At 39.1% G+C, this 23428-nt stretch overlaps 1 protein-coding gene across 1 annotated transcript in view; it reads right to left on the reverse strand.

The window, feature by feature from the left end:
• Nucleotides 1-1093: 1093 nt before the first annotated feature.
• Nucleotides 1094-23428, reverse strand: part of LOC145986685 (platelet glycoprotein 4-like) — a 251330-nt gene continuing 228995 nt past the window's right edge. Inside the window, exons 3-4 of the mRNA XM_083120996.1 lie at nucleotides 6587-6715; nucleotides 1094-1510 (exon numbers count right to left, since the gene is read on the reverse strand). Of these exons, the coding sequence (XP_082977122.1) occupies nucleotides 1352-1510; nucleotides 6587-6715 (288 nt within the window). The 3' untranslated portion in view covers nucleotides 1094-1351. The remainder of the gene's footprint in view (nucleotides 1511-6586; nucleotides 6716-23428) is intronic.

The raw sequence follows: 23428 nt of genomic DNA on the forward strand, positions 1-23428 counted from the left end.
TATGTAACCCCCTCCCCTCCCTTTTGAAATTCATGGGCATGCCACTCCTGCCTATCTTAAGCTGCATGTACTGCTACATTTAAAAAATTTGAGGGAAGCTTAGTTTTGGAGCGGACAATACCAACTGGTCGTGGGTACCTAATAAATCAAACCTTTTGCAATGATTCATGGTGGTTGCGGTAAACGCGGTTTAAAATTACTCACTTCTAAATTTCACGTAAGTAACTTTTGCAATGAGATTTCCAGATTTTCAATTGTCACACCTGGTAAGTCAAGTATTAAAACCTTATGTTACTATATTTTCTGAGGCTTTATTTAACCCAAATTTAAAAAAAAGAAACAGAAAATACTTCATTATTCCAAGTATGGGATGTAGTTTAATCTTACTTTGCAACGTCAGAAATTAGGTGACATACGTTACCTCATATTGACCAAAACGAGTTGAATCTAAAAGTTGAGATTTTTACTTTGAGTTAGGTTCATGCAGGGCTTCCTTTGTGCCAAATTTCAGATTTTTTCAAGAGGACTCATCTGAGATATTTAACCCCGAAAACTTCAAAATTCAATGACCAGCCATGTTTGAGCCCGAGCTGTAGAAAAAGGTTGCATTTCTAAACACTGATATTTTATTTGCAGAAACCCTGTAGGTAGGTCTACACATGAAAAAAGAAAAAGATCAAGCCTTAGACTAAACCCCTTCATTGAAAAAACTGGGCTTAAAAATCCAAGTATTTAACTATTGTTACCCCAATTTCCACCATAATTTTCGTACTTACGATGCAATTTTAAGCAAAACATACTTCAATATCATAGAGAGTGTACTTCATAACCAACAAAATGGATTTTCTTTCAGGTCTCTAGCTCTAATGGTTTTTGAGATATTAAGGTTTCTGAAGGTCATGCATTCACCATTGGATCATTTGGCATGGAATGACCCATTCTGTATTCTCCTGACATGAGACATTCCTGTGATTGACAAAATGATGGTGATAACATCCCAACTATGTACGCTGACAATAATGTTAATGTTTTTATTTTATTATTATTGACAAAAGTATAATAATATTTACATTTAGATATCATGCAACACACTTTGACAACATTATATCTGCCTAACTAATGACACACAATATTGCTACTCGATGAGAGTATCGAATTTGAGTCGTACAACAAAGTTAGATCCTGTTCATGTTTAATTTCATGATTAATAAAAAGAGGTAGTGTTGGCAATAACTGGTCATAATGCAATGCAGTTCAATAAATGTCTTCACGTAGTTATGTTGGCAACACTCATTAACAACATATCTTACATACTGAGATCACAATTATGCTGAGTACTTGCGGAAAATTTTCATTTAGTTATTTTTATCACATTTGATCTAATGGCATATCTTACAAGCATGACTAATGTTAGCAGTGAAGTAGCCATTGACAGAATTGCCATCAGGGGTGACAAATAGGCAGCAAAGAAGGCCAGGCACGCATATTGAAGTGGAAGTTCATGTACAGCCTGTAATGAAAAGAGAGAAATTATTGGTTACTTACTGTCTTCTGTGTATAATAATAATAATTTGCCTATTCTCATATCCTTACAGGAGGAGGTTAGGCAAGTGTGATTTGGTGGTCTTGGCAGCAATACAATGAAGCTCCTGCATGCTAAGAATTATTATTTATACATTCAGAGAGGTAGAATAGGAAGCACATGTATTACCAAACATTTTGCAAAGAATACTTGTGCATCCCACTGTACCAGTATTTGCACACTTTTTTCCATGCTTAGAAAATGCTTTGGATAGTAGTGCCTTACAAATGTAGTCACTTGCATTTACAGCATCATTTATGATAAGAGGGCCTTCCTGGCAGCAAAGTGGTAACGCTGTAGCCTTGTAATCAAACGGTACCAGGTTTGATACCCAATAGAGGCACATAGTGGTTCAGATCTCACTTTAAACTGTAGGTCCACTCCCAATTAGCCTTTCTGTGGATAAGGTAAGCTTAAAACCAAACTCAGCAACAGCATTGGTGATAAAATAATATCTGTGACCAAAACACGTAAATTAGTTTCTCCAAACTTCAAATTTATTTCTACTCTAACGTCATTCCTCATCCTCCTGTAGAACTTGTAAAAATCATTACACAATGGGATCTTTGATCCAAAAACAAATGTTATTCAATCCTAATTATCGTAACTCTTTTGCAGAGTGTTCCTGTATTCACATTCAAGATAGACTTAGTGCTGAACAAAGAGACTTGATACCCCTTGACAAAGGCACTTAGTCATTACAAGTGCCTCTGTCTCTCTAATAGAACTGTACTTGTAGTCAAGTTTCCTCCTGGTCACCTTCTACGGTAGTGTCAAATACCATTATTGTACATGTTCCATGATGCACTTAAGGTAAAGTTCCTCATGCATATAGCACCGTGCCAGCAAGGCACATTTAGGGGATGTGGGGGTAGGGCCCCACACATTTCGATCTCAATCATTTTGGGTGTGATGTGATCTGCACCATGCTCCAGCCACATTTATCCCACAGGCAACCATTGATTTGAGGTTGGGTGAGCCCCAGAGCCACTTTATTTGTGGAGAAGACTGGAAAAATTACGACTTTAGATCACCCACCGTGGGAATTAACCCCGGGTTTCCCACGTGGCAGTCACATGCCCTATCAACTAGACCACTGCGGCTCTGTACTTAATGACTTATGTAAAGTTTTATTGTTCTCTGTTTTGAAGTGAGACTCTTTAAAATGTAGCTTAGCAGAGGCAAATGTCACCTATCTCAAAACTGTTCTAACCAAATTCACAAAATTATGTGAAAACAATGTATGGTAAAGTCCGCGCGTTCATTATATCCCCAGCGGTTAACAAAGGGAGCGGTGCTCTTTGTTAAAGAAACACCCAAGCGGGCGGTTTTCTTTTGAAGAAACTGGAGTAGGAAAGCAATGTTGCCAAATTGAAGGAAAGGGTAAAGAAAAAGAAAGAGAACCAAACAAATTAAAGAATATGTAAAGAGAAAAGAAATACAGATAAAGATTAAAAAGTACAATATTAATAAAGATAGGAAAGAGGCATATTATAAATCCTCATATTTACACTGAATACCCCTAAGTTTTCTACTCGAAAAATATATTATTCAGAATATACATATATAGTTAACTTACCTTCACTCATCGTCATCGCTGTCTCCCCACGTGAATCACGAATCTCTCCAGGTTACTATCCGTGTGGCGTGGTTAATGTATTTTCTCTCAATTTTGATGGTGTGTTGAATGCAGGACAACCAAAGCTGAGCATCAATTGTCTCTGTCCCATCACGCAACAGCTGGCATACACTGGCACTTAGAGTAGGCGATACATTGTTTCTCCTCACATATGATTTTAACTTGGCCCACACCAGTTCTATGGGATTAAACATGCAATGGTAGGGAGGGAGTCGCATCACTTCATGTCCACGTGAGGCTGCAAGCTCATCCACTACATACTTTTTAGTAATGTTTGCTGATTTAATTATTTCTAATAAAAGGGCTTTTATAGGAACAGGTTTCGGTACTGGAATGTCGTGCCTCTCCATGAAGGAAATAATATCCTGCAGTTTTGTCTTCATAGTTGGGATTTTCACTAGCAGCCTCGAGTGATAACTTGCATTATCGCAAATTATGATACACTTCTTATCACTTGGCAAATTTGGCAGCAGATTATTGGTAAACCAATTTTCAAACACTTGTCCGGTCATTTCGTCGTGACTATCAGCTTTACAATCTCCAATGTTCTTAGCTGAAAGATACAAACAATTTCGGACCCACCCCTCACTGCTCCCAGCATGGAGCACCATGATGCGTTTTCCTCGTGCTGACGGCGACTTCAAAATACAGTTGCAAGTACCATCGTCCCACCCTTTTTTGACGACGTCGTGAGTGTCGAACCAAGTTTCATCTAAATAAACGATCTGGCAGCCTTCTGATCTCAACTTGTTGAGTTTGTGAAGGTAACGATATCGCCAAGCAACAATTCTTGTCGACTCCATTATTGCATTTCTTTTCTTCAGCTGACGAAAAGAAAAACCAAGTTTCTTCAGAAGCTCTCGAAGCGTCGTTTGTTTGTAAGGAAAGTCTGATATTAGTTTCAGTTGTGTTAATAATTCACAGACACTTGGTGCGCGTCCTTTAGAAAAAAAATTGTAAATCTCTCTCCTAACAAAATCGCAAACAAACTCGTCCACTTTATGAAACTTTTTTTTCTTTTTATTACCAGGTTGTTTTGGTGTAACTGGGCCTCTTTCTGTGATCTTTCGCACTGTTTTCCTGTCTAATTTCAAAATATTTGCTGTCTCCGATATTGGTCCTCTTCCTGAATTATTTCTGGAGACATATTCGTGGACACTGCATACACATTCTTGAGCTTATTTGTTCAGAATTCTCTTTCTTTTCCTCAGCACTTTGGAACTGCCGCTGCTAGTACTTGGCTGGGGGTCACTTTCGTCAGTTAAATTCTCCTGCGCAACAACGTTTGCTAAAGGAACCTGGTTTGCAACCCACGGTCTCCACATGCTAATAACAAAACCAAAATCTAATATAAAAACTAAAAGCACAACACTATAACAAAGCAACAACACAGCACCATAACACAACAAATAAATAACACAACACAACACAACAAAGAAATAACACAACACAACACAACTAGTTAAGAAAATCAACCCCGCACGTGGTTATGGCGCAAAAATAATGAGAGGCTCACGCACCCGCCTGCTTCGCCTTGCAACTACAAGAAATGTGAAGAAAATGTGGCAACAACGTCTGAGTGCACGCGCTTATCGGAAGCGGTCTGGCTATTGTTTCCAGTGTTAAGTTTTATCAAAGGGTTGCCGATGGGGATATAATGAACGCGCGGACTTTATGGCTTATTCCTAATACTGACTGGAGATGGACGATATCGGAAATTTGATATTGTGATATATCATCAAGAAAATATCGTCACAGACGATGATATGATATTATTTCTGTATTGTGATATTGGTGATATATCGTCTCCACGATATATATTGCTAAAATGTCGTGATGATATATTATAACCGATGTACCAATTACCATTACCATCGGTCTTTCTATAAATTTCCCCAAGATTTCATTTTTCTGCTCTCTGAGAAAAGGATGGCCGTCTCAACGAACTAGCATTCTTTCCCATGAAGCCCTGCATATATCATCGCACCTACTTCCAGAGAAAGAAGCCAGTATGTTCCCGCATTAAACTTTGGTATCCATCCAGTCCACATTCGGCTCACGTCACCATCAATTCAAGTTCAGCGTGATGGTTAAAATTTAGAGATGCAGCTAATCACGGAACTTCAGGTTTTTTAAAATTTAAAACCCCCAACGAGGCTCTCACCCTCGTCCTGAACAAGGACCCTCTGTTCTCAAGGGAGTGCGGAGCCGGTCAGGCCCAGAATCAAAACAATTGTCCTACACGTAACAGGCTCTACCAGACGGACATAATTTCTGCAAGCGCGCCGACCAGTCTGGCTCAGTGACAGTGAAGTGACAAGGGTAAATAGTACGGAATCTTGAACTACAACCCTGCCCGAAAATATCTCTTTGCCTCAGTGAAGTTTAGACAGCCACAGAACGCATAACTTTAACGAACTGTCTGCATAACTTTAACGAAGTGTCGAGCTGTGAGTAGTGAAAATTAATTAGAGCGAGATAGTTTTCGTCCTCGAAATCAGCTCTCAAACAAGGTGTTATTGTGTTTTTGTGCTACGCGATTATCACCCTTCAGTGTAAACATGACCACGTGTGGGAGGAGTTAAAAGTTTGATGACCAATAGAGAAAGGGGACAATTCCTCCCAGAGCAAGCAATTGTCTGGAAATAAAGAATGAAGAGAGAACTTCAGAAACACTCTCGAGTCAGCACCTTTACGTATCGGAGAGTAAAATATTTTCTCCTCTCTTGACAATGTCTAGACTCTTAGCTTTGAACCAAGTTTTCAATCAGACTTTTTAGCTTTCTAACTTATTCAGAAATGGTGCGTAAGTAAAGACTAGTGTTTGTGTGCAACGCTGGCCATCAACGGTCACCGCTGTTAACTTGTTTTTACCTAGAGACTTATGGGTCAGTGATCGTGTTTTGTCTGCATGGTGTGTGTATGTGGAGATGGGTGGCGAGGTTTGTAAGTATGTCAACTACAGTCTATTAAATACTATGTCATAATATGTTTCAGTGTTCTGATTTCTCTTGCAATAATAATTTTTGCATGAATTTGGCTCGTGAAAGAAGACCAACGTATTAGGAACGTATGCGCCCTAATCCGTTGGCCAAGCTCTGGACCGTCGACACGATGTACCATCCCGTGTCTTAATTATTTTGGTACATTTATTTCTTTTATTTTTATTCAACCACAACATAAGAGAACATCCATGCCTAATGTTAAATGGATTTCGAACTTATACACTCCTACCTTCCATTATAATATTACCTACATGATATATATGAATATATATATATACAAATATCATGACGATATATCCCCTACACAAATATATATTGCCAAAATATCATGACGATATATCGCCCAACACTAATACTGACCTCCTCCATCCAGGCAACAGGCAAAACAGTGTCCTCTCTAAATATTTTCATGTGCCTTATTCCGTTTGATTTTTTCACTTTGATATTTAGTTGAATTCTTGCTGCCACACTCAGAGTTAAACCAATTTTCTGAAGAAAAAAAGATAGCATAGGAAAAAAATTGCAGTTAATCAACTACACACATAACCTGCTGTTTTGCTGCGATAAAACAATTGAAGAATTCAAAGTGCATGTTTTTAGATCAAGTGCTGCAGCGCACAAAGGTTTCATTGTGAAACCAATAAGCATAAGGTACATGGGTTGAGCTGTGTAAAATAAAATATTTCTTGCAACAAAATGCACTAGGTTACATGAAAAAGTACATTGCTGAATTTTTATGTTATTATTTTGCAGAAATCAGTGTTGTAACTTTCACATTATTTTTTCCTCAAAACAAGCTGTACTCAGCAATACAATTATTGATTGATTGATTGAGTTGGTGTTTTAAGTCCACTTTATGCACAGTATGGCTAATCGGGACTGGACCTACAGTTTAAAGTGGGATCCAAACCACTATGTGCCTCCTCCAGGTATCGAACCTGGGACTCCTTGATTACAAAGCAACGACGCTGCCACTGCGCCACTGGGGAGGCCAGCAATAAAATGATAAAAAAAGATAATTCACTATGATGTCAATGGTCCCAGGTTCGAATCCCTGGCTGCGCATGGCATGTCACTTCATCGTATCATCACTCATATTCACGATTATCCAAAAGTGATAGAAGAGCAAAGTAAACCAAATCAATCAGTCAAACTGAATGGTTATCACGCTTGACTTCAAGTTATTTTTGGTTCGATTCCACACCAGTTCCAGAAGTTTGGTGGTTTCACAGCATCATGAGGATAATTGGCTAGCTATTTTGAAGTCTTGGAGAACTGGGAAAGAGTAGCAATTTTCACTGTAATTTTTACTGTATACGAATATATATATATATTGGGGAAATTGACAGAATACACTGGAAATCATGTAAGAAACCAAATTGCAACTTACTATGCACAAAACAACATACAATGGATCTGCTATTTTACATTCCCCGATTTAACATTTTCCCACATTATTCAATCCTGACGGTCCCATAATTGCAAAAATTTTTAAAAATTTCCTCGATTTTATATTTTCCTGCATTTTAAGTTTTACCAGCTTCATTCATGAAAAATGTAAAATCGAGGATACACTTTATTTAGCGTGTAAATTTATCCAGTCGTAATTTCTTTCTTTCTTCTTTTCTTAATTTTTTTTATTTCATGTTTTTTTGGTGTTATTGTGAATGTGAATGCCCGTTGCATCATGCTTATGTATAATATGGTAACAGTTTGTTATATCGGAGACACATTTCTTCATTTTTACAGAAGAAACTACTTACGGAAATGAATTTCTGTAGCATTTTGAAAGTTTGTGGAGGTATTTTCTCACTGTAGAATGCACAACAAGAAAAAAGGACTTTTAATACAATAAACTTGCATTTTGTGCAAACCGACAACATTAAGCTGTTGTTTCCATTATGTACCTGCAGATGGCGTGAGCGTCGAAAGTCACACGGTCTTGCCAGTGTTTCCAAACGTGCCTTTTTTTTTTTTGCAAGAATTTTTTTTTAAAACTATGCTTACCTAACCTTGCTAGAAATGGTCCGTGGGGCTATCGTGAATGGTTTTTGGGGCTATCCATCAATGGTTCGTGGGGCTATCATGAATGGTCTTTGGGGGCTATCGTGAATGTTTTTTGGGGCTATCCGTCAATGGTTCATGGGGTTATCGTGAATGGTTTTAGGGGCTATCCATCCGTCAATGGTTCGTGGGGCTATCGTGAATGGTCTTTGGGGCTATTCGTCAATGGTTTGTGATGACATAATGAACACGAAGGTAGGTATTTTTTCGATTAAGAAGTTTGAATAACTGCATACCCACTTCAAATCGACAAAACACAAGCACGACGTGCGATGATCCACAGCTGTGCACACCATATTGTATGTTCCGCAACGGAAGAAAGGAACCATAAGAATTACTCGTAATGTGCAAAATCGATGTTATTTTCATGTAAAAAGCATAATGGCACCTTGAACTATGTTCCGCAATACACAATTCGTAAGTACGAACCATGAGAAACACAAAATATCCGATTTTAATGTGTCTCCGATATAACGAACTGTTACCTATAATATATTTGTCATAGGGTCATTCGATGTCAAATTAACTGATAAAAAATATTTTTGAACCTTTAGGATTCAGATTTTAAATTTTTTTCTTTATACATTGTACCTATGAAGAGGACACAAACTGCCAAATTTCAGGTTGGCTCTTAGTTTTTGAGTTATTAACTTTCCAAAAGCAAAAATTCCAAAATTTGACGACATTTTGAAATCTTTTAACAGCTGTAGATCAAAAACTATTTGTCCTAGAGAGCTGAAATTGGTGTCATTCTCTTCCGTTATACACACAACAACAAGGCTTACACTTACAATACATTGTAAATGCATCAAATATACGTAATACATACAAGTAAAATAGTTAGGTAATTTGAGGAAAACTGTTCAAAACCTGAAGTGTTCTTTTTGGAAATGGACACTGAGAACATATTCTACTTCTTGTGTAAATTGGTGATATTTGATTTTTGATATTCCATACAAATACTTGTTTCTATATTTAATTTATTCATTTATTTTACAAGAGAGTGCAATAAATTCATCATTTGAACAGTATTTAAGATTTAACACTGATTTATTAAGTACAGCATTAAAAGTGGTCCGTGAAATTTATTTTAAAATGCCTGGAAACTTGAAAAATCTTGGGTAATGTGTTTTGGTATAATGTTAGGAGCCTGATTTTTTTAAAAATATTTTTTTTCTTTTTATGTTCAAATAGTGAAATTATAATTTAAACTGCCTTTCTCATGTTTATCGTCATTGATATACTGCTTCTTTTTTTTGTCATTTTTATATCTAATTTCTATTTTTACCCCTCAAAAACCAACATACTTCCGCTGGCTGTTTGTTATACATTGTTGTTCCACCTTAATGCATTTCACTTATAAGGTTCAATTATTGTAACTGTTGGATACCAGATCAACAATTTTTAATACAATATATAAATCCCTAATTTTATAATCTGATCGTATTAGCAAAGGTACATTCTTTTCATATCCTAATGCTTCAGAGAATAGCAGTGGCGAAGCTAAGGCGTAAATACTGGGTAGGCTGAAAAATCTGCTTATATTTTTTTATACAGCAGGTCCATGCCTCGATTCTTGTTGGTTGCCAAAGTATCAATTACTCTTTCCTTGAAGCCTTGATCAATAGAAAGTTCTTTAACCAGTTTTTCTTCAATGGCTATTGTACTGAGAGAACTTAATCTTTCATTTTTCATTGAATTACGGAGACAATTTTTTACTCTCTTGAGGGTGCTCATACTTCTTTCGGAGGAAGCTGTTGTAACAGGGAATATCAAGACAAACTTGATAAGTTGTGTTACTTCTTTGTAGATTGTTTGAAGATCATTGCTAACTATGAATTTTAGATGGTCTGCAGGAGGTAAATGCTTTTCTTCATCAGCATAGATATTTTTTGAATCATTTTCTAATCGTTCTTTGTTGAAAAATGGATATGTGGACAGAAGGTTATTTAATTTCATCACTGGAAAATGTAGTTTATATCGCCCAAAGCTATTTTGGTCTAGCAATTCAACAAATTTTATCTTTTCAAGATCTCCAAAACGTATTTCCATTTGTACAGTCAAGTGTGTCCAAGATTTCGTAGGTTAAGCCTCTGAGAGCCATGAAGTGTTGTTCACTTACATTTATTTCACTGCAAATCCTCTTAGAGTTTTCAACACATAATTTCACAGTATTCTATTTTTATAACATAAATACACTATGTGACACACACACGCGCACGCATGCACTTGAAGTAAATTAACATTCAACAATGCAGTCTTCTTTGCACAAGAAGACTAGAAGCACAACAGGTTGATTCTGAGGCTAGCCGCTTTCACCCAGTGAATCGGCAGTCCCCTCCCCTCCCCTCCCCTCCCACCTACACAGAGCTCACGCTGTAGCTGCCTTTTAAACGCAAGGCTTTTCGTCAAAAGCCTCACAGTTCGGACCGAACGCGCTGTCCTCTTTCTGGCCTGGCACGAGATATCTGGAAGGATCGGCGGAACCAAATGTTCGGATTACATAGTTTAATTCGTTTTAACGAACTTTGATTGTTACAGGGTACAAGAACATTTTAATCTCAACATTTTTTGGGTAGGCTAAGCCTCAAAAGCCTCATAGAAGCTTCGGCACTGGAGAATAGAATGATTTTCAGAATTATCAGTTTTGGATACTTACCGTAAACACATTCACTTATGTCCAATATGCCGTAAAGTGGACAAGAATCACCAGTCTCACATGTATGATCCTCAGGTGATGTCACTAAATTTTTGAAAACATATCGATATGCAGGAATTCCTTGAGAATAAACATCCTCAGAGTATTGAAGCCTGACCATCCTACATGCTTCTGTCCTGAAGACGTCAAACTCTGTGTCTCGTGTCAAATAAATAGGGTAAAGGCCAATGTCATACCCATAAACTTCCTTTGTGTCACTTTCGAAGGTCTTGTTGTTTATTCTGATTATTTTACCTCGCTCACTTATATTCCCTGTGCCTGTGAATATTGTCATCGTGTCTGGATATGTAATGTTCACCTGGAAAAAAAAGGTAAACACAGGATGTTTACAAATTTTATGACTTTGAAAAAAGCATGGGCAGAAATGTTTTTGTTACCTAATTGCTGCTTGCATATTTAGCTTCTTAAGGAATATTTTATAACAATAAACTCCAAGAAATAATAAAAATAATGATTGTGCTGGAGGACATAGTGGTTTGGATCCCACTTTAAACTGTAGGTCCAGTCCCGATTAGCCTTACTGTGCATAAATTGGACTTAAACAACAACTCAATCAATCAGTCAGTGATAGTTGTGCTGTTGTCATCTTATTAGATTTGAATCGGACAAACTCTTTGTGCTATTCTTCACATCAGCAAATTTAGTTGAAACTTGATGATCTTAGAGTGCTAACAACATTTTAAACTAAATTGATTAAATTTCTTAGATGAAATGAACATACGTGTATTTTCCTATGCTGAGAAATGCAGTCTAATTCGTTTCTTTGTATTTTTTTTTTGTTAGCTCTCTATTGTGCCACTCTTGGCTAATTGTGACAATGATGATGAGTGATGATTACATGAAGTTTATATGAATGGGACACTAACAAAGAACTTCCTTATCTGGGCAGATACTGAAACCTGGCAACTTCGGTGGTAAAATAATTTGTTTATTGATGTGACAATTAATGGTACAAAATATTAATTTCCTGTACAAGAATCAATTTCCAGATACCATTGCATGTTTTATGTATGTTTTGTGATAGCTCTCTACAGATAAGAAAATGTTTTGTAATTTTCTCATATCACTTACCCGTGAAACTAGACCAAAGTTTTCCATTGGAACTTTTACTTCTCGTGGCATTATTCTCTTATATATATTAAACAGTGTGTTGTCATGTGCAGAGAGAAGATCTTTTGCTGATATGCGTTCAAATGGCTTCCATTTAAATGTGGTCATCAGTGTCGAAAATCCCATCTTAACCATAAAAGAAGAATGCTCTAAGAACGAGGCTGCTGTCTGCAAAGAAATAAATGGGATATGTTCTGTCCATAAATGTAAAACTACCCCAAATGGCCATCACCACCCCAAACCTATACAATCACACTGACCCTCCCTCCCCTGTCCTCATGCAGACCTGGTGCGAAACTACCACTCTTTGCCTTAAAATAGACTGACTTCGAGACCTACCTTACTAGTGAATGCCATTTACCTTCTATGAATTTCTTGTGACTATATTACCTATGTAGTATCTACGTTCTGGGACTTCCATCTATTTTTATGGTTACTGCAAACAACTTTGTATTGTTGCATTTCAAGAGGATACATGATCTTTTGTTCAGATATTTAATTGTCGGAAGAAGGAAGCATTCAGTTGTCTGAAATATAATGATATAAACTGCCCGTATGTTTGCAGTAACAGGAACTTAGTAGAAAGAAGAATGGCTTGCTTACACTCCAAAACTTTTGTTGTTGAAATACTTAAAAGTCTACATTTGGTTTCAACCTTACATAAAAGTCTATTCATACTATGGGAATGAGAGACGTGGTAATAGATAATTAAGGTACTCATGTTTTCCGTGAAGCTGTTTTACATTATTTTCTGTTAATTTCGGTAGCCACTGCCACCATCCTCGTTGGAATTCGTTGTGTTGTTGCTTGCCGCGTTTCTGTTGTTTTTTCCTAAATCGCCGCTAGGTGTGCTGCTGTCGCCTGTATGTCTGCGTATATGTCGTCTGCTGTTCACTGGTGTTAATTGCTGCAGTAACGGAAGCCAGACGTGGTGTGCCTGACCAGTATCCATGTTCAGTTCATGGTTGTAGTGCATGATGGCATGTGTTTCTTTAATTTTTGTGTCTATCAGAGTGTATGCTTTGTATTTGACATGTACTTTCTCAATTTTATGGTTGTGGAATTTGATATGCTTGGCAAGTCCGGTGGTGGGTTGGGCAGTGTTTGCATTTGATAGGTGCTGCTAAATTCTCTCACTGATGGGCCTGATGGATCTGCCGGTGTAATGAGCCTTGCACTCGCATTCAGCATCATAGATGCCTGGATTGTTGAGGGGGAGAGGAAGTACCGTTTATGTTTGTTTAGTTGGTCAGCTATTTTGGAGGTTGGTTTGTGTGCTATTTGGATGTTGTAGGGGCGGAGGACTTTGGTAAGGCGGTTGGATGTGGTAGGATGGTAGGGAAAGGCAAATCACTTGGTTTTGTTACTGGGATCTGGTTCCGATGGCAGAGTGGGTTGTGTTGATGGTGCAGGTTGTCTGACTTGGATTTCAGCGTTGCTGCACCATGTGGAGAGTTGACATTCAGTATATCCATGTTTTAGTGCCAGTTCCGTGATGGTTGCTATCTCGTCCCTGAGGTATTCTTCTCTGGAACAGTTGGCCTTTTGCTTGGGTGGATGGTTGGATAGTGCATGGATATAATGGTTGCCTGCATCTGGTTTTCTGAAAACTGTGGTTGTGAATTTGTTTCCCCCGCAGCTGATGGTGAGGTCCAAGAAATTGATTTTCCCTGCTTTTCATGTTCTATGGTGAATTTTAGTTTGAGGTGGATGCTATCTAGTTTTCCCAACAACAGGTTGATCCCTTCTGGTTTTTGCATATGACTCTGGTGTCATCAGTGTGTAAGCAAGCAGGGTGGATACTAACCGGGAATTCTGCATGAATTATTGGCTCTAGGAATTCTGCTTGAATTTTTCTCTGTAGACGTGAAAAATTGAAACTTTTAATAATCCAAATCCCATTGAATTTACATTTATTAATGCCCTGAGGCAAGTTTTTACAGTTTAGCTTTTATTTTTATCGAAGAAGGAAAAGAAAAGAAAGCTGCGTGAAAACAGATTTCTCTCAATCCGTTTGGTTTGTTAGTGTTTTGCAGAACAATTTATCTGACATTGCTAGATACGATATCTTGAAGTTGATTAGGTAACTTTGAAATTCTTATACAATTAACAATTTCATGTAGATTACTACATCCCGTAACATTTGTGACTAGTGTTTGCACATGTATTTCTAGTCTGAATATGCGAAATGGCAAATGTAAACTGCACACCTTAAATTAAATACATATATACTGTTCAATTGAATTGAATTAGAATTTTTGGATGCATTGGAATTGCACAGACCTTTTGTATTGATAATATATTTACGTGGGTGGGCGGTGAGAGGCGGTAATTCTTAAGGTTGAAATAGAGAGAACATCTGCTGGTATACTCTCGAATTTTTGGAAAGTTCGCCTTGAAAACCAGGAATTATACTTGAATATTATGATGGTCTTAGAGTGGCCACCGTGTTAGGGCATTTGGGTGAGCTCAGACTGTTTGATGGTGGGCTGGTGCCCACTTGTGTTCCCTGGTGAAAATTATACAGGGTAAGTCAAAATGATGGACCCGATTACAGAAAATTATTCTGTGAAATGTAATAAACATATGTTATTGTGAGACATGTGCTTCGAAAGGTTAACTTTCAAAGTTTAGTTTCCACCCAGTGTTTCCACTTTCTACCGCTAGGAGTCAGTAGCGAGCAGCGAGTAGGAAAATGGCGTTGACTGGAGAACAAAGATCTTTCTATGTGCTTGATTATTATCTGAACAAGTCTGTGATTAGTGTGCAACGGCATTTCCGTACCAAATATCGGAGAGAACCACCTACGGGGAAGGCAATTCGTAAGTGGTATGAACATTTCAGAGATTCGGGCTGCATCTGTAAATGAAAATCAACTGGCCGTCCGTCAACTGGGGAAGAGACAGTGGAACGAGTGCGCACATGTTTCGTGCGGAATCCACAGAAGTCCACCTACCGGGCAGCGAAAGAACTTCAACTTCCACAGAAAACTGTCTGGTGGGTTCTGCGGAAACGTTTACAAATGAAACACTACCGCTTGCAACTAGTTCAAGCCTTAAAAGACACTGATTATGCTTTGGGCGCGTCCTTCTGTGCTGATTTCCTCGCATTAATGGAAACGGATGGGTTCTCTGAGAGGTTAGTTTACAGTGATGAAGCAACTTTACACCTTTCAGGGAAAGTGAATAGACACAACGTAAGGATTTGGGGAACTGCCAACACCCATGAATTTGTGGAACATGAACGTTCAGCGTTCGGGACCATCTCAATGGGGCATTGGAACAACGTTGGATAGGCCGTGCATCTCTGGAGGATCGACCTCTCCTTCATTGGCCACCCCGTTCCCCCGACTTGCCCCATGTGTTTTCTTCATGTGGCGTTTTGTCAAGGATAATGTTTACGTACCACCACTTCCAACAACATTGGATGACCTGCCTGCCCGCATCACAGCTGCCATTACTGATATTGACCCCAACATGCTACACAAGGTTTAGCAGGAGATAGACTATCGGCTTGATGTGTGCTGTGTTATGCGAGGTGCTCACATAGAACACTTGTGATTTGAAAAAAACTTTGACAGTTTACCTTTCTTAGCACATGTCTCAGAATAACATTTCTTTATTATATTTCACAGAATAAATGTCTGAAATCGGGTCCATCATTTTGACTTGCCCTGTATATATTGCTAATATTAACTGGGAACTTACCAGCAGAGGGAGATTAGGAACTATCAGTGTGTCATTCAGTTTCCCCACAGACAAATCAGGAATGAATTTGCAGATCCTTTTATCTCTGAACGTGATAGTGTCTTCATCTTGGCTATAATGGAGATCAACCTTCTTCAAAGTGTTACTGAAATAGTATGGAATAAAGTTGATTCATCAACCATGATATATATATCTTCCAGTATATATCTTCATGATATATATCTTCCGGTGGAAGAACGATGAAAGTGCCATTTTCATACTTCTGAGATATAAGCTTTTTAAAGTTTGAAACACTTTATTTGTAATGTGTGATACAATGAGCAGCAATACCTGAACTCAAACATCAGGTCAATATTATGACAATATACCTACAAAGTTAAAAGAGTGAATATTTGGTAACAATGGAGAAAAAACAACAATAGCATTGTAATGTAAAAAGCGGGAAAAAAGATGAATGTCCAGAAATTTGCATGAAAAACGTTGAAAGTCACCTGAACCATTGCAATGGCGACAAGACAAAATGTTCTAAACTGAAACATAATGTTACACCATAATAACTCCCACACTAATTAGGCCTGCATTTCGTCTACGTTCATTCCCGATGCGGTATGTTTGAATAAAACATCACTGATTGTTGTGTGGTTAAAAGTGTAGAGATGTCCTGCAGATCTTTCCACTTCAAAGCTGATATTGGTAAGACATCACAATAAGCTTCTCCTGGTAAGAGGAACTCTCCTTCCTGCAACCCAGTCGAAGGCTGCCGTTTTCGTGGCTCTGTCAATACTACTGTTTCCCATGCACTGTTGTGACTTGCGGAGCGTATGGTCATAATGCGTGGCTGGTGAATCTCCACTTTGACTTCCATTTGGGGCCTAGAGGGAACAGACAACTTTCCTTTGTACAATCTGCCTGAGACAAAGAAATCTGTCCATGCCTTGAACATTGTCTGTTGACACTCGACATCTTGGAATGGGTTTGGTTTCAGTCTGCTGGATCGTATAACCTCGTACCAGTCTGCAGGCACTTCAGTTTGAGAGAAGTGTGATATGAGCCCATATTTTTGTCACACTCAAGGTAGGAGTGCCCACGTTCAGGAAATGTTATTGTTATTTTATCTAACCGCCTACAGAACACCACAACATAATGAATATACCGAAAAACTGTGAAGTTTTTGTTCTGTCCTGCACACGAATCGTAGAAAATGTGCAGCTGTTTCACATCAGGGGATAGGATTTCAAATATGAAGTGGTGGAGCATCGATACGACTTCATCTGCCCCTTAACCACTGTCTCGTCATAACCATAAAAGACTGAGTCTCCAGATGGTAGCAGATGTATATTGAACAAATGTACTGTCAGTTGACGTTTGTAATACACAATGTTACTAGCTATATTGGGCACTTGCAAATTCCTCTGGAAATCCATAGCAGTGGCTTCCTCATTACTGCTTTGAGTGCAGCGTTGTCTACACTGAAGTTTACTGGTGTAGAATGTTTCGGCTCGCCGTAAATGCAGCTCCTTCTTAATTTCCAAATCATGTAGGTCCTTTATATTTGCTTTTTCCTGTCATTGTCAATTGAATTCGGTGTGGATGCCAATTCTTCTTGCATCCGTTTCCCTTCTGCCTTCATAGCATCACACGCACAACATGTATCTGAACGAGGGTACCCAAATGAAATGTTGTACTCGGAATTGAATACTCGCATGTAACTATCATATAAAACAGAGTTGTTGGGATATTTTTCTAAAAACATCTGATGCAGCTTCTTACCATTGAGCGCTGATGGCAGATAAATCTTGGTTGTTTTCTTCAATGAATAGTGGGCTTTTCGACCTCGTAGAGATTGAATGTGTTCATGAATGTTCTTTCGAGTTTCCTCACTTAAGGAATGTGGTCGATTTTTGTACTGACCTCATCTATCCGCTATTACGATACCACATTCTTTCAACTACTCTTGAATAGTCTGTACAGTTCTCGCTGATATACGGCCTCCCCGATGGCACAGTGGTAGCGTCGTCGCCTTGTAATCAAGGGGTCCCAGGTTCGATACCCGGTGGAGGCACAAGTGGTTCGGATCCCACTTTAAACTGTAGGTCCAGTCCCAATTAGCCTTACTGTGCATAAAGTGGACTTAAAACAACAAATCAACCAATCTCGCTGATATACCATGTAGAGCTAGACAAGCTTTGTAACAAACCGGTATTTCCTCAATCACATCATTGTTTTTAATCCTGACTTTGTACACATAAGTCTTATCACGCAGATGAGCCTCACTTCGGTCTTTTCACGGGGGCCTCCTATTCACAAGTTTCATTTCAATTAAACCACATAAATGAAGCCATTGAGCATCTCGATCGGGCAACCTGTTGAAATGAATGATAATATTTTTCCTATCACTTTCTTTCACACGTTCGAAACAGGATCTTCTACACCTACAGTCACCACCTGTTTCATGCATTTGCGTACACATTTTTTTCGATGCATCGGACACACGGCCTTGTCCTCTTATTTTCTTTCCACATTGCGCTGCACCTGGACACGAGTTCACATTCATTGTGACACAACAAACTTTTTAGGCTAGTATCGACACATCTCAAACCGACACAACTGCTGTAATGTAAATCCGTCTTTCTTCTGGTTACAAACAGGGTTGCCAAACAATAATCTTATCATTGGCATAAAAACTCACGTACTAAATCCTAATTGTTGCCGTTCTTATTCAGCACGACATAGGACTCTCATAGTTTATTCAGCAAATGCTAGGACATTCATCGTTCTTCCATCTTCCATGGTTTTTAAAAACCTGTTTTACATGTGACTCAAAGCTTTTCTGTGCCAAATGAATATACATCCAGAAAGCTCATGCTGCCCTCTACTGTTTGGCGCCATAAAATGAAATTCGTTAAAAATGGACTTTCGTCGTTACTCTTCATACACACACACACACACTCACACACAAATGCAGAAGGAAACAATAAACACTTACCACATTAAAGGAAAAAGTTTGATATTTCGTGACCTAGGCCACATTTTCAACGGAGAAGAAAGAAGTTCACAGAATGAAGAAGAGTAGGAGCACAGAATACTAACTGTAGCGTTGGTACAATGTTGCCAGAGTATGACGATAGGAAACAAATATAAGGTACTTTCAGCAGTGTTTACTGCATAGGGTGGGTGGTTTCGGGGAAGAAGGGAAAAGGTTATTGGTTGGCTAGGTTAAGTCCGGGGGGTAAAGTGGCATGCATGCCTGATATATAGGCCCTTTCCCATTGCCTGTGGAAGACGTGTCTGAGTCGGGGGGGGGGGGGGGTAAAAGATTTATTATGGCAACAAACAGTTGTTGAAGGTGGTATTATGGCTGTTGGTGTGGATGGCTACTGTGAAATCAGAGTTTTGGTGGGAGGAATGGTGATTATTGATCCTTAGATTCAAGGGGGTGGAGGTTTTGCCCAGGTAGAAGTTGCCTCAGATTTGGCAGATTAGGGTGTAAATCAGGTTGGATGAGTGGCAGGTGCCCTTGGGGTGAAGGGTGAACTCTGTGGCTGTGGGGATCAGGAGGGTGGGGGAGGTGATGAGTATGGGTCAGGTCTTGCACCTGGGTTTGTTGCACCTGTGAGCTGGGGGGAGTAGTGTAGAAGGGGTGGGAGTGTTTTGGACCAAGATGTTCTTGAGGTTTTGGTGGGGGGCGATGGAAGATGACCCTAGGTTTATCCCGAAAGATGTCCCTGGTGTCGGGGTCACTGCAGGATGGGGAGGAGGGAGTGGAGGGTATGTCTGATTTTCATGATGTGGGGGTGGTATTAGGTGATCAGAGCAGGGGGATTGGTTTTCGGTTGTTTGGTGCAGTTGTGGGAGGTGGCTCTTGTGATCTGTTTTTTGATGAGAGTGGAGGGGTAGTCACGGTTGGTTAGGGCTTGGTGCAGGCTTAGGTTGTAGTTTTGGAGGGATGAGGGGGATGAGTTGAGGCGTTGGCCTCTGAGAGCTAGGTAAAAAGGGATGGCTTTTTTGGCGTGGTAGGGGTGTGAGCTGGAGTAGTGGAGATACTGGAGGTGGTTGATTGGTTTGATGTGTATGGAAATTTCCAAGTGGTCTCCTGCAATGTGGATGTCCACATCTAGGAAGGTCACTTGGTCTTTGGAGTGGAACCAGGTGAATTTGAAGGTAGTGAAGTTGTTCAATTGGTTTAGGACTGTAGTGCGGGAGGGTTCGCCATGTGTCCAGAGGAGGAAAATGTCATCTATAAATCTTAGCAGGAAAATGTCATCTATAAATCTTAGCCAGAGGAGTGGTTTCATTGTTGGGTGTCAAGGAATTCCTGATCCAGCCTGCCCATGAACAGGTTGGCATAAGAGGGGGCCATGCGGGTACCCATAGCTGTGCCGCATATCTGCAGGTAATGTTGGCCACCAAAGCAGAAGTTGTTGCAGGTAAGTACAAGGTTGGCTAGTTGTATCAGGAAGTGGGTGCTGGGATTGTGTGGTTTGGGTCGGCTGTTAAGGAAGGATTCCGTGGCACGGAGGCCATAGGCATGGGGAATATTGCTGTAGTGAGGATGGTGTTTGGTGGTAGAGGTGGTAAGTTGTGGATGATGTCAAGGAAGTGGTTGGTGTCACGGAGGTAGGAGGGCAGGGCTTGGACGAGTGGTTGGAGGTGAGAGTCTAGAAAGGCTGATATGCGTTCAGTGGGTAAATTATAGCTGGACACAACGGGTCTATATATCAGGCATGCATGCCATATACCCGCCGGACGTAACCTAGCCAACCAATAACCTTTTCCCTTCTTCCCCGAAACCACCCACCCTATGCAGTAAGCACTGGTGAAAGTACCTTATATTTGTTTCCTATCGTCTTTCTCTGGCAACATTGTACCAATGCTGCAGTTGGTATTCTGTGCTCCTACTCTTTGTCATTCTGTGAACTTCTTTCTTCTCCATTGAAAATGTGGCCTAGATCATGAAATATCAAACTTTTCCTTTAATGTGGTAAGTGTTTATTGTTTCCTTCTGCATTTGTGTTTATCCTCCCTTCTAGCACCTTTTCTCATCCTATATATAGATAGATATACACTATCTACCAAAAAGTAATTGGGCACCTATGATGGTGGTTAATTTAGTATCTAATTTGAATCATTTAGTATCATTTAGTGGGACCACTGGTGGTTGTTCTTGGCACAATGAACTCACAGGCATACTGTACAATACTAGACAATGAAATGCTCCCAACCTTGTGGCGTTTTTACGGAATGTACCCCTGTTACTTCCAGGATGACAATGTTAGGTGGCATGTTTCGGAGGCTACTATGCAGTGGTATGCCGACAACAATGTTCACCGATTGGTCTGGCTTGCACAGAGTCCTCATCTCAATCCCATAGAACACCTTTGGGAAGCATTGCACTGGCGGGTGAGGTCTCGGGAGATGCGGCCAAATTCCATTGTCCAACTGAGCGAGATCTTCCAAGAGGAATGGCGACACATTCCAATGGACGTCCTCCACAAACTAGTCAAGAGCATGTCTGACAGAGTGGCTGCTGTTATAGCAGCAAGAGGTGTCTCCACGAGGTTCTAACAGGGTTCGAACCACCAGACAACCATTTTGTACACGTGCCCAATTACTTTTTGGTAGATAGTGTATATTATAACTAATTCAAGCGGTATTTTCAATGGACATATCTTAAACAAGTACAGTTGAACCTGAGTTACACATATGTCAAGGTGAAGAGAAAATAATATGTATAACTGAGAATTACTTACAAATCAGATTTAGATACCATGTTATATTATTAAAAGAGTGTAATTGTATCTATTTTCAAGAACAAGATACACGCAATACAGGTTATTTCTGTCATAAAGTGGCAAATTAACGATAAAAGTTTGATTCTTAAGTACATTACATTTGACACTTTATTACTGAACACTTTGATACTGGAATACTACAGTAAACACTATAATTTTACTACCCAATTTTAAAAGATTGTGTAAAATAGCATTTCTTTTACTAGTGACGGTGCAAAGTGTGGTATAAGCTATGCCACAATCTTCAGCTATTTCAGTTATGGATTAGCATCCACTTCCTGTGTAAATTTTACTTTCTGGTCAAGCGTGTAACATTTCCTCTTTCTGTTGTCCATGGCCGACCAGTAGCAACTGAAAACTGTCACTTCTGTGACATTATTGCAGCTTGGGCACATACAAATCAATTGTATTTTATGAAAATTAGTACGTATAACACCGAATTACGTATAAATGCATTGCGTACAAATAAGGTTTAATTTATACGTTTTTAAGTTATATTTTGCTGCGGCATACAGTAATGTATGTACAAAAAATAATTACACAGATCTGAGTTACGTATAAAGCAGTCTCAACTGTATATATATTTTTCAGGATCGTTAATACAATCCTTGATGTGCAAGGTAATTGAAAGTTATAATTATACAATTTTAGTTGTTTTAACAAGCCAATCTTACATTGACTATTGTTAAGTTTGGGTTCTTCGGATTCTTCGATAATCCGGAGTATAGAGTAAAGAATACGACTAGAGTTTAGACAAGCAAAAGTGTATAATTCATGAACAATATAACAATTTGTATAAAAACCTTAAATTATGGTATAGACGCTATATGTCTTGTCACGAAGAACGTTATAGATTTTGCGGCATACATATTGGAAAACTAGATAACAGAAAACTGACATTAAAAAGCACATAATAATAAGATCTGGCGGACACTGATGATGAGGATCAGTTCTGGCGTAGATGATCAGTCGGTACACGATACTCTCCCCCCTTTGGCAGAAGAGACTCCTGTTCCACAATGTTTGCTCATAGCGGTCTGGCGGTCGTCTTGGTCTCTGGGATCTTCTAATTGGCTGATTGTCGTTTGTCGCATTTGGAGGCTCTACTTGATCTTGAGCAGCAGGTACTGGGAGATAGTCTTCCTCTCTAACTAGGACCGGGTTGTTGCCGCGCGATAGGCTTTGATTTTGGACACCAACCTTAGCATCATATCTCTTAATATTAACATTTCGTAATTCGTGAACTGACAAAAAAGCCCACAATTGTTCTTTTTCCCCTATTTCTATTCTTTTATTTGCCTGTACTTTTATACTTACTTGGAAGTCATGCAGATACACCTGATAGATGCAGCCTTCGTAGTTCTTGCACAAAGTCCATTGCTTATACTTTGCCATGAAATGAAGTAGAGTCATTCCATGCGAAATCAACACAGCTTCCGACCTGACCATCTCCGATTTTCATGAAATTTGGGGAGTTAAAAATATGCATGGAACTTAGTAACTATGAAAATTTTTAGTTTTGGGTCTCTTGTAATTGTTAAATTATTCAAGGTCAAAGTTAGCAGAAATTGCCATTTGTGAGCCTGCTTAGCTATACTAAATGTGCTGTAACTCCGCCCCTATTTTGCCTAGAAAGCTCAAATAAAGCTTATTGTACAGGGAATTAAACAAGCTTTCCAGTGATATATAACAAGCACACCTTTCGATAAAAATATAATTTTGTAACATGACCTTGACCTTGAATATCTCAAAACATGTCATCACCAAAAATCGTGGAAAAAATATATTTGGTCCCTCATTCCATACTATA

The sequence above is a fragment of the Lepisma saccharinum genome, chromosome 4 (assembly GCF_977018435.1).
Source record: "Lepisma saccharinum chromosome 4, izLepSacc3.1, whole genome shotgun sequence".
Taxonomy (NCBI): Eukaryota; Metazoa; Arthropoda; class Insecta; order Zygentoma; family Lepismatidae; genus Lepisma; species Lepisma saccharinum.